The sequence below is a fragment of the Myotis nattereri genome (assembly GCF_964212035.1).
Source record: "Myotis nattereri genome assembly, chromosome: 17".
NCBI classification, from domain to species: domain Eukaryota; kingdom Metazoa; phylum Chordata; class Mammalia; order Chiroptera; family Vespertilionidae; genus Myotis; species Myotis nattereri.
In genome coordinates, this window is record NC_138092.1 from 13,668,858 (window position 1) to 13,681,177 (window position 12,320).

Sequence of the window (12,320 nt, forward strand, 5' to 3'; positions counted from 1 at the left end):
AGAATCCCAGCCCCTCAACAGTTTTGGGAAACCAAACAAATTCTGGGATGTTACGGGTGAGCTGTTTACTGCAGACTGATTACTGTCTCTGAATGTCCATGTTGTATGTATCTTGCAGTAGCTCTCTGTTCTCAGAAGCGGCAGAAAGATGAGCAGCTGCCAACAAAAGCAGTCCACATGTCATCCCTGACTTGCAGACCATGAGCTGTAAACCTCCCCATACAGAAGACACCCTACCCTGGTTCTGTGTCTGCGTCCCCTCAGCAGTGATAGAGACCTAACAGGGAATTAGTAGGAGCAGGTGGCAGCAATTTGTACTCATCCCTGCTGGCAACTGCAAGAGGCAAAAAAAAAGTAGTTCCTACACATCATAATTAAAATGCCAAAAATTAAAGACAGAGAGAGAATCTTAAAGGCAGCAAGTGAAAAGAAAACTGTTACCTACAAAGGAGTTCCCATAGGCTGACACCTGATTTCTCATCAGAAACTCTACAGGCCAGAAGGGAATGGCATGAAGTGCTCAAATGGAAAGCAAGGATCTGAGACCAAGATTACTATGTCCGGCAAGACTATCATTCAAAATAGACTGTCAAAAAAAGAGCTTCCCAGACAAAAAAAAGGCTAAAGGAGTTCACCACCACCAAGCCAGCATTACAAGAAATGCTAAAGGGATTGCTGAGAAGAAGAAACAGAGAGAAACCTAGCCATACAGAATTACAATGGCTATAAATAAGTACCTCTCAATAATGACCCTAAATGTAAATGGATTAAATACTCCAATCAAAAGGTGTAGGGTAGCTGAATGGATACAAAAACATGACCCAACTATATGCTGTCTACAAGAGGCCCACCTCAAAATAAAGAGACACACAGGATGAAAGTGAAGGGATGGAAAAAAATTTTCCATGTAAATGGAAAAGAAAAAAAAGCTGCAGCAGCAATACTCATATCAGACAAAATAGACTTTAAAAGCATAAGGAAATAAACCAGCTGGAGAAAAGATAAATATCATATCATATGATCTCATTCATTTGTTGAATATAAAGAACATAAACTGATGAACAAAAATAGAGCAGGGGGAGGATATTCTAGAATATAATAGAAATAATCCTGTTATTTGCAGATTTTTAACATTTCCTACAACTTTTGTGATCCCATACTATGTTAGTACAGTTTTGGTAATATTATTACACTTAAAATCCTTTTATTCTTGAAATATTAATGTTTATTGCATGTAATATTATATGTAAGATCATTTTTCTTGAATAATTGGTGTTTATTGCATGTAACATTATCATACTTTAAATTATTTTTCTTGAGATATTATTTATTGCATGTAACACTATATTTAAGATCGTTTTTCTTGAAATAAAAAAAAAAATAGACCCAGAAAAACAAAAGTAACAAAAGTAGTTCCTATACCTCCCCAAAGAGCCACCACAGAAACAAAAGGTCACACAGTGCACAGCATGGAAGCAGGCCCTCCCTCTCATTATTCTGTCTACAGAGAGCCATCACAACACCTGCAATCACTTAAGGAAAACACCAAAGGGTTTCTAGGCGATGAAGACCAGCTTAAACACCACTAGAACTCTAAGCATACTAAGAATGAATGTTTAAACAAGATTTGCATGCAATTTAAGAAAAATCGCTTGATTAGTACTTCCTTTAAAGACAAAGTAGGGTTTCCATATGCAGATGATGACACAGCCATTATACTTTGGGACAGGAAACAAAGCCACTCCTTCAACATAATAGATGAACTGCACAAGCCCAATATCCTATTGCCCCAAAGCCTTTTATATAAAACCATTTTCATCATTTAGACATCAAAACTGCCCTGCCATATTGTCTGTTTTGGCTTTCTCATCAAATTAATTACACTTCCTAATCTCAAAATTGGCTTTTTCTTAAGGTTTACAAAACCCATCATCCTCCACTTTTCACATCACAACAAGCGGGCTGTCACACACACACAAAAAATACTTTTGGTGTGATGAAAATGTTCTATTTTTTTAAAATATTTTTTTATTGGTTTCAGAGAGAGGGACAGAAACATCAATGAGAATCATTGACAGGCTGCCTCCTGCATGCACCCTACTAGGGATTGAGCCCCAAACCCGGGCATGTGCACTGACCAGGAATTGAACCCTGACCTCCTGGTTCATGAGTAGACACTCAACCACTGAACCACAGGCTGGGCTGTGATATAGCTTAATTGTGGTGGGTATACAAATTTTGTATACATTTGTCAAAATTTATCAAACCGTACACTTCAAATGGGTGGATATTTTATTTTTTTATTTTATTGAGTTTTTACAGAGAGGAAGGGAGAGAGATAGAGAGTCAGAAACATCGATGAGAGAGAAACATCGATCAGCTGCCTCCTGCACATCTCCCACTGGGGATGTGCCCGCAACCCAGGTACATGCCCCCGACCGGAATCGAACCCGGGACCTTTCAGTCCGCAGGCCGAAGCTCTATCCACTGAGCCAAACCGGTTTCAGCTCAAATGGGTGGATTTTATTGTAAGTTATACTTCAATAAAGCTGATTTACAAAACAAGAGTAGAGAAAGTTGAAAACATTTAATTACGATTAATCATACCATCTGAAATTAAGCAAATTTTGCTATGTAGGTAAGAAATTCTGTCTTAAAGACATGAATACACATGAAAGAACACTGATTTCTAATGCTTTATAAAATACTAGAGGCCCGGTGCACAAAATTCATGCACTCGGGGAGGGGTGTGTGTGTGTGTGTGTGTCCCTTAGCCCAGCCTGCACCCTTTTGCAGTCCAGGAGCCCTCAGGGGATGTCTAACTGAGTCGGACATCCTTAGCGCTGCCACAGAAGCGGGAGAGTCTCCCGCCACCTCCACTGCGCTCACCAGCCATGAGCCTGGCTTCTGGCTGAGCGGTGCTCTCCCTGTGGGAGTGCACTGACCACCAGAGGGCAGCTCCTGTGTTGAGCGTCTGCCCCCTGGTGGTCAGTGCGTGTTACCGGTCGTTCCACCGTTTGGTTGATTTGCATATTATGCTATTATTATATAGGAAGGATGCCGACAAAAATGACAATGTCACAGAACATAGTTACCATATTTCTCATTTTAAAGGGTTTATTACCTCTATACTGATCTATCCAGGAATATGAAATATGGCCTCATTAGGAATAATTTCTAATAGCCAAGTTCAAATTACCAATAGTCTCACCTCTATATATTAACTTAGAAGAATGCTGCTAACTTTTCACGTGGCAATCTTATTCCTCAATGTGTTCCATAGAAAATTACTTTAAATTTCAGGAATCCCACCTTATCATTACACAATCATTACAAGTGCCTGCTGACAAAATGCTATCACACTGGAGGTTAAGAAGTGACAGCATCAAACTGAAGGGAACCTTAAGATTTCCAGTGTGATGCTGACCCTCCTAAGTCTACAATCTAAACAAACTTTCTCTTAAGAATGTCAAATGTTGTAACATGTTAGAACCTAATTAGTTTTATCAGGTAAAATTATCAAAATTGTTGATCGAAAATAAGTGTTTATGTGACAATAGGAAAATATAAACAGACTGACATATTATATTAAGGTATTTTTTGTTTTGTTTTTTTTAGGTCTTCATCTCTGAGATACATTTTGAAGGTATAATGATTCAATTACCTAATGGAAAGGAATATGTGTGGAAGAGGCTTGAAACCAGACTGGCCATAAGTAGATAACTGTTGAGATTGGGTAATGTACCTGAGTGTTCATTATACTATTTTATCTTTTGTATATGTTTAAAATTTCCACAATAAAAAGCTTAAAATTTTTCAGAGGAAAACTTTAAAATTGCTTTCAATAACCCTATAAATTCTACTGAAGTATAATTTGATAATCTCCAATAATTATACTTTCCTTTAGAGACTATTTCATAAATAACCTGATTAAGGAAAAATCCTGACCTTTCTTAAGTTCATCCCATTATTCCCAGTTGTATTCATGTGTACCATGCAATTTCCTTCACAGGTGCCTGCTTACTATTAAACCTACAATATAATCACTGATTTCTTCATTTATAAAATTGATCTGCCCTTCTTTGCTTTGCTTTGCTTTCCAATATTTTGTTTGGCTATTTCATACCCTGTCTTTAATATTACTTTTCTTAATCAACTTCATTTAATCATGTTAGTGAAGCTCACCTGTATTTTCCCAGTACAGTTATTCCGTATTATTTGTAGTAACGATCTCAATAATCAAATAGGGAGATTTCCCACTGATGATGTGATTGATGCTCTATCCCACACAGACTAATAGTTGTCTTTTTTGATGTAGCACGCTGAAATTTTAGGTTGCTTTCAACTACCCTCCACAACCTTTGTTCAGCTCCATGAAATCCCTGGCATATTTTCTGACTCCTACTGAGAGGGCCAGGGTATGCCTGAGTCTTTAAAACCCAACAGTTCCAAATAAAAGTAAGGAGCACTTACTAAATGTCATGCCCTGTGCAAAAAAAAAAAGGCACTTTGACTTGTGGTCACTGCTCTCTAACAGAACTTTCAGTGATGAGGGCGCTGTTCTGTATCTGCACTGTCCAGCATGATGACCACTAGCTCCATGTGGCTACAGAAAACTTGAAATGTGACCAGTGTTATTGAGGAACTGACTTTTTAATTTTATTTCATTTTAATTAACTTCAATTTAAATAGTCACATGAGACTAGCTTATATTGCTTTGATTTTTCTTCATGAAGATTATTTCCATTTAGTTTTATAACTATATGCATTTAAAATAATCTTGGACAGTTTCTCAACTTCAGCACAACAGACATTGGGACAGGAGTTTCATTGTTGTCGGAGGGTTGGCCTGTGCACTGTAGGATGTTTAGCAGCATCTCAGCAATGCTCCAACTGTGACAATCAAAGTGTCCCCAAACACTGCCAAAATGCCCCCTTTGGGGGGGGGCGGGGGCGCAAAAATCACACCCAGTTTAAAACTATAAAACTATTGATCTAAGGTTAAGAGTCTGGATTGTGTATTCAGTGCTAAGAATATTCTAGGGCCATTTTTGGGAACCAGATTACACTTAAAAGCAGTTACAACTAGCCATCTCTTCATTATATTTTCTGCAGAATCTGCATTATAATATTTGTGTTTTCCCACTATCTAAACTGCTCCTCACTGACCTTGAGGCAGGGGTGTGGAGGGTGGGAAGGAGAGACAGGGAGTAAAGTTCTAAGTGGTTAAATGACTAGACTACCACAACACAGCTAATGAACAGCATGGCTAAAACAAATCCAGATTTAGGAATTCCAAATCTCAAACTCCTGTCTGTATTATCTTACCTTGTAGTCTTATAGCACCTACAGGAGGAAGCTCCTTAGAGAAAAGCCATTTTGATATGAAAATCTCAACCAAGACTGTTAATCACTGCACAACATATGACAATGCCCAAAGCAAAGCTCACAGGAAAAGTCCACGTACAGAAAAAACAGTGAGAACTGGCTTGTGCTGTTAACAACCTGCACTCAGGACAGTGACAAGCCACGCCATACCCACATCAACTTTAAAAGGCCTCCCCTCTCCTAATCTAGTTTTAGGAAAGGGTTGAGAGGGTTAGCACCCTAATAAAAGGCAAAAGTCAATTTGGAGCCATGAGGTAGGTAGGTAGGTAGGTAGGAGGGAAGAGAAAATCAAAACTCTAAGTCAAGTAACTGCTCTAAGGCTGGCATGTCTCAGGAAGCAGAAATATCCCAGAATACAGACCATGTGGAACAGCAGAAAGAGCCCCGGACCTTGGAAAAAGTCCGAAGAGCCATCACGTGGACCTCATCAGTCAGTCGCTCACTGTGTACCGGGATAAATTCCGTCCATCTCTAGGCCTGCTTTTCCAACTCATTAGTGAGAAGACTGGTCTACAGGACTTCCTGGGCCCTTTCCAGGTCTCAGTGAGCAGGCATTTTCCAGCTCTCCCCTCAACCTGGACAGGCAGACCCATGTTCTTGATATCCTTTTCCTATTTCTCTGAGACAATGTTTTAAGCAGAAACAGCACTAACTCCAGAAATTCCCTAGAAAGAAAACTGAAAGGTCACAAACGTATCTGAGCATGGAATGGTTTCAATTCACCACAACGAATATTTACAGAAGGCCAGCCACTCAGCACCAGAGACCTTGTAATCACTCCAGGAAACTACAACCAACCAACATGCTAAGATCTCTAAACGCCTCATCTCTGCCCTAGCCATCTCCATCTATATTCATCAACTGCATTCATTATTTGGTCTCCCAGGGCCAATAATTAAAGGCTTTAATACACAAAAATAAACAAAGACTACTGCGGAATTAGCAAGTTTTGAAAACACAAAGAAAAAAAATCAAGTTTCAACTTTTTAAAATACTGAGTGCATTTTACATGTTTGAGACATCACACGACTACACTGAACAAAATATTTGATTTTTAAAAGAATGTGGCTAAAGAAAAAACCTTATTTGAAGAAAATATTGATATTTTGAATCCCCTAAATTTTCTTTAACTGAGCAATTTATTTGCAGTACACCACACTGCCTGTCCAATCTTAATTTCTGTGTAAAGAATGAAGTCTACTTGTTTAAACCCCTTTTAACCCCAAACTATCAATTCATTTGTGACTATCACAGGCACATTTCACGTATAAAAATCAAGCTATAGTAGCACATTCTTTTCTATTATCAAAACTTGCTAAACCTTGATAAGGCTGTTATCCTCACTACTATTCTAGTCTTGTTCCAGATGTTAAGATTCCAGAACAGCAGTATCTTTGGAAACAGGCTTTTCCCAAGCAATGCAGCAATAGGTTGACTGGCTCCTTTTTGAAGGGGAGACAGACAGAAAGCTCTACCGCAAGTCAATTACTTCAAAACTTAGTGTGCAGGGCTGTCTCAAATGCTGCCTTCACAAATCTCAACAGACCAGACATTTTTATACTCCAATACAAATGTAGGTCCCTAAAATTTTACCTACAGCACTTCCCTATTTTTTCAAAATACCTGCATCCTTGATGCACACATTTTATGGTCTGAATCAAATCCACTTATCTTATTTCATGCTTGAAAACTAAAGATGATCTAAATATTGTATACTGACACTACAGGAATCAAAACCAAAGGGGATTACTTGCTTGTACTAGGAATGGGGGGGGGGGGGGAGGCAGCTTAAAAAACATACATTACTGGTCAATTTCTCAGACTAGCTGAAGCAAAAGGAATGCTCAAAAATGAACCAAACTGCCCAAATACTACTGCAAAATAGGTTCTGGCATGTGTGGTCCTTAGGTAAACTAGTCGGGACTCTCGGTATGTAGTAAAGACTCTCTCCTCCATGGTGGAATTTTCTGTTAAAAGACGTTATACTCCATGCACTACCAACTCCATGCACTACTAGCCAGATTCGAAATTTCACCAAAAAAATCTGTTAGAAGCCTTTCAAGAGATCTCTAATGAGATATCAGATTAAGGATCCCGTAATAAAATCTTACATGACTTAAAGCTTCTTTCAGTATTTTCGGAAAGTATTCCAGAAGTTTAACAAACACGTTAAATTATGGCTACAACCAAGACGCGTGAAACCCGAGCCAGTGGTCGGATGGAGAGGCTGTCGCCCCCCTGAGGCACTGAGATCCTTCGAGACCAGGGCCAGTGTCTCAGCAGCAAGTTCGGCCTCTCCCTCCCCCTCCCGGGAAGCGCATGACAAATCGGGTGTCACACAACTCGGGTCACCCGGCCACCTCGCAAAAATCCTCCCGAACTTCAAAACCCGGACCCAGATGGCCTCCGCCATGCCAATGAAAAGGGGCCGGGAAAGCACAGGGGGAAGGCGGCTCAGCATGTCCCCCCTGGTGACCCCGTAGACACTCAGCCCATCATCAGATCCGAGTCCTGGAGTCTAAGACTTGCTTTAATGGAGGCCTCCCTCCACCGCCGTGGAGTCTCTGTTTTACATCAGAAAGGGAACTTTTCCTGCTTTATCTCAGTTCCCTGGGAGCAGGCGTCCCTGCAATTCAATATCCTAAACTGGCAGGGGACGGTGGAGGAGGAAAGAGAGGACTCCACGGCCAAGACGGCCTTCTTGTGAAAGACAAAAAAGCAAACACACACACACACAAATCACCATCCCTCCTCCGCCCATAGCAAACCCACCCCAGAAATTCACAGCGCGTTCAGGGAGGCAGCCCTGCGAACTGCAAACGTCTGGGAGTTCCTCTGCTACTCTAGGCTGGGTTTTCAGCTGTCAAATTACAACTCAGGACAACACTGTCATTAGAATTAAAAAAAAAAAAAAAAAGAAAAAGGAAACAAAAAATGAAAAGCTCGCACCACAGGGAAGGGAGCAGGAGAGCAGAGGGAATCCGACCCACTTCCCCGCCCCCGCCCGGATCCACCCCAACCCCGGGCAGGCCAGCCTCCCCGCAGGGGCTCCAATTTAATAATAATAACAACAGTCATGGCGCTTCCTCCCCGCCCCCCACCGCGACGATCTGCCGGGAACCAGCGCCCCCCCCCCCCATCCCCGGGTTCCCCAGGCTGCCCGGGTCCAGGCCGCCCCCGGGACACCACTCCCGGGGGCCCGGGCCAGCCCCGCCGACCGGGGCCCCTCCGCCCGCTCCCCCTCTTCCCTCTCTTTTCACCGCCACCATCCCCCATCCGCATTGTCTGTCTCAATTCAACTTTGACTAATATGGATTCCTCGGGCCTGGGCCCGGCGGTAATTACAGCCCCCTCCCAACCACCCCCCGCGGCTCCCCGGAGCCGGACCCTCCCCATCTCCGCCGAGTTCAACGCGGCTCCTCGGAAAGGGGGGGGGGACCCCGCGCTGCCCCCGCAGCCCCGCGCCCCCGGACCCGAAGTTGGCCCCGGAAAGGGCCTAGCCGGGGGCAGTGAGGACACCCCTACCGACCCCCACCCCGCCCGCACCCCCTCCCCCACCCCTCGCCAACCGGCCGGCGGGTAAACACCGGCGTCCGCCCCGGCGCGGCCCCGCGGGGGAGCACGGGGCGGGGAGACGCCCCTCCCCCGCCCGCCGGCCCCATTACCTGTCATTGAGCTGGTCCTCGGTGCCCGGCAGCGGGTGAACCACGAAATGGATGGACGTCATGGTGCTTCCTTCTCGTCCTCCTCCCGAGGACGGCCCCCTCGCGCTCTCGCCCGCCCGCCCCCCCGAATCCACTTCCCCTCCCCGAAACCCACTGCCGCCGCCGCCGCCGCCGCCGCCTCCCAGACCCCAAAGGGACGGCAGCAAAGGCGCAGGGGCCGCCGCTCGCTGCCGGGCGTGTGTCCGCGGCCCGGCGGCCCGGCGAGGCGGGCAGGAGGGCAGGTCTCCTCGCCACCCGCTCCCCGGCGAGAGCGCGCAGGGCTGTGAGGCCGGCGGCGGTGGGGCGCTCGGGGCGGGAGGAGGGCCGGGCTGCGGGGACGGTGTGGTCCCGGCGGCGGACGGGGTCCGGACTGGGGAGATGGGAGGGGGACGGGCCCGCACCGCGCGTCACTGGCGAGAAGCCGCCGCCAGAGCCGCCGCCAGCGCCGCCGCCGCCATCTTCACTTCTGCCCCAGTTTCTCCGCCTCGCAGGCTCGGCTCCCGAGCGGCGGGGGAGGGGCAAACGGGGGGAGGAGGAGGGAGGAGACCGGCGGGCGGGGGGGTCCGACTGCGAGGGGCGGGGCTCCGGGAAACGGGCGGTCAGGCCCTTGCGATTGGGCGGCTCAACGTCGTCGGGCCACGGCGCTGTAAGGCGCGCGCCGATTGGTCCGTTCGGCCCCGAGCCCGGCCCCCGCCGCGGGTGGGGCTGGGCCCACCCGGGTGCGTGTCCCGGGAGCACGTGTTGGGGAGTGAGCGGCGGAGGGGCGCGTCCGCCCGCGCGGGGAGCGGGGAGGAGCGGGTCCGGCCGGCGTGCGAGCGTGTCCGGGGAGGTGGCAGGAAGAGGGGTCCCGCATGCCCTTTGATTTCCGGGGAGCCGACCTCATTATTGTGCAAACCCGCGGGGGGTGGGGGGGGCGCTGTTCCCGTCCTTCCTCCGCAGTTACATTTAAAGTGGAAGCTCAGGGGCAGGAGAGGCACCGCCGCCTGTTGGCGAAGGTAGGTTATGTAAGAGCTTTTCCAACCAGGCCCTGGGGTAGGAGCCCAGAGCCAACGCCTCCTACCGCCTGGGTTTCCCCAGTTACCCCGCCGCCGCCACCATCCATCCCGTGACCGCACAAAGGAAAAATGGAAATTTCCACCAACTTCCAATAGTTCATGATTTTCTGACGACTTTCAAATGGAAGATGATCTGCCCTGCAGAGGCGTTCTTCAGCTGAACGCCAGTTCGCGAGTGGATCTAGTTGTTTTTTCTCCAGGGAGCCAGTTCATAGCTTCCCTTCAAAGCCTCTTCCCAAAAAAATCAGGTACCTATTTCAAAGCAAAAGTGAAAACATGAAGCCAAGCCGCTCGCTTCTCCAGTCTGTGGGTGTTTCTTAAAATCAGGGGTCCTGTGAAAAGTTCATGTTAAATGACACTTTTTCTCTGGTTGATGCATTACACACACACACACACTTTTGCTTAGGAAGTTCTTTTGAGCAAAATACATGAAAGTTTATTTGTAAATCAGAATAGATAATGGAACACTTTTTGTAAGTCACCAGCTCCCAAATTGGCACAGATTAGTGTTGACGAAAAGTAAATTCAAGGCCAGTTATTTGTTAGATGCCCCTATGAGCCATGGGGAGGCAGAGCGGACCCAGCTAGTTTTAGACCCAGACAGACCTAGATTTGTGTCCTATTGCCGTTATTTAGGTATGGGACATGGATTAAATTGTTTAACCTATCAAAGCATCTTTTTTCTCATTTGTAAAATATTTTAAGGAATAGATCTACATAGGTTGTGGTGAGGTCTACGTAAAATAACTTACGTCAAGCACGTAGGGCACCTCATGACAGTAGGTTTTGCAAATGGGAACTTTTGTTTGCCAAGGGCTCACTATGTGCCACTTTATACACTTACTAGAGGCCCCGTGCACAACATTCATGCACTGGGGTGGGGGGGAATCCCTCAGCCCGGCCTGTCCAGGACCCCTCGGGGGATGTCTGACTTTGGGCTGGACATCCCCCAAGGGGTCCTTAGTGCTGTGGCAGAGGCAGGAGAGGCTCCCACCACCACTGCTGTGCTCACCAGCTGGTGGCCCAGCTTCTGGCTGAGAGCACTCCCCCTGTGGGAGCACACTGACCACCAGGGGATAGCTCCTGCATTGAGCATCTGCCCCCTGATGGTCAGTGCCCACCATAGCGACCAGTCGTTTGCCATTCAGTCCACTGTTCGGTCGATTTGCATATTAGGGTTTTATTATATAGGACTAGAGACCCCATGCACAAAATTCATGTACAGGTGGGGTCCCTAGGCCTGGCTGGCAATCAGGGCCAGCTGGGGCCTTCCTTCCGGCTGCCAGCCGGGGCCTTCCCTCCCGTGGCCCCTCTCCCCCGCTGGCTGCCAGCTGCCGGCCAGGGCCTGCTGGATTGGGGGAGGGACCAGGGGAGGTTGCCTGGATGCAGGAGGTTGGTTGTGGGAGCGCACTGACCACCAGGGGGCAGCTCCTGCTTTGAGCGCCTGCCCCCGGTGGTCAGTGCACGTCATAGCGACCAGTCGTTCCAGCGTTCTGGTCGCTTAGGCTTTCATATATATATAGATTATATAGGATATCTTAATACTCAGCTCCCACTATGGGGTGTATGTCATTATCCCCATTATACACTGAGGCTCAAACACCTTAGGTAACTACTGAAGCTGAAGTTGAAACCCAGGTCAACTAACTTTGATTCGTTGCTCTTTCCACTGTACCACACACAGATAATTTAGAAAGAACAGAATATTCAAAGCCAATAGGAAAAAAATGTGATATGATAAATGCAATAAGAATCCTATGGAGTTAAAGAAGGAAGTGACTCCAGTCAAGAAAATTAAGAAAAGTCACTTAATTTAAGATGAGCTTCCAAGAAGATTCTGGGCAAATAGAACATCTAGCCCTGTGGTCGGCAAACTGCGGCTCTTTGGCTCCTTGAGTGTGGCTCTTCCTAAGCCTTAGGAGTACCCTAATTAAGTTAATAACATTGTACCTACCTATATAGTTGAAGTTTTAAAAATTTGGCTCTCAAAAGAAATTTCAATCGTTGTACTGTTGATATTTGGCTCTGTTGACTAATGAGTTTGCCGACCACTGATCCAGCCTAACCCTAGTCATTTTAGATTTGCCTCTTAACAAACCCCACACCACACCGGACTTTGCCTCATGATTCTTTCTTCCAAATCTACCTTTTCTTTGTGTCCTGCCCTACTTCC

At 46.3% G+C, this 12,320-nt stretch overlaps 1 protein-coding gene across 5 annotated transcripts in view; it reads right to left on the reverse strand.

Annotated features, from left to right (window-relative positions):
- UBR5 (ubiquitin protein ligase E3 component n-recognin 5) overlaps positions 1 to 9,587 on the reverse strand; it is a 133,672-nt gene extending 124,085 nt beyond the window's left edge. For all 5 annotated transcript variants that reach the window (XM_081111401.1, XM_081111400.1, XM_081111398.1 and 2 more), the window contains exon 1: positions 9,054 to 9,587. In XM_081111401.1, the coding sequence (XP_080967527.1) occupies positions 9,054 to 9,115 (62 nt within the window). In that variant the 5' untranslated portion in view covers positions 9,116 to 9,587. The remainder of the gene's footprint in view (positions 1 to 9,053) is intronic.
- Positions 9,588 to 12,320: the final 2,733 nt, after the last annotated feature.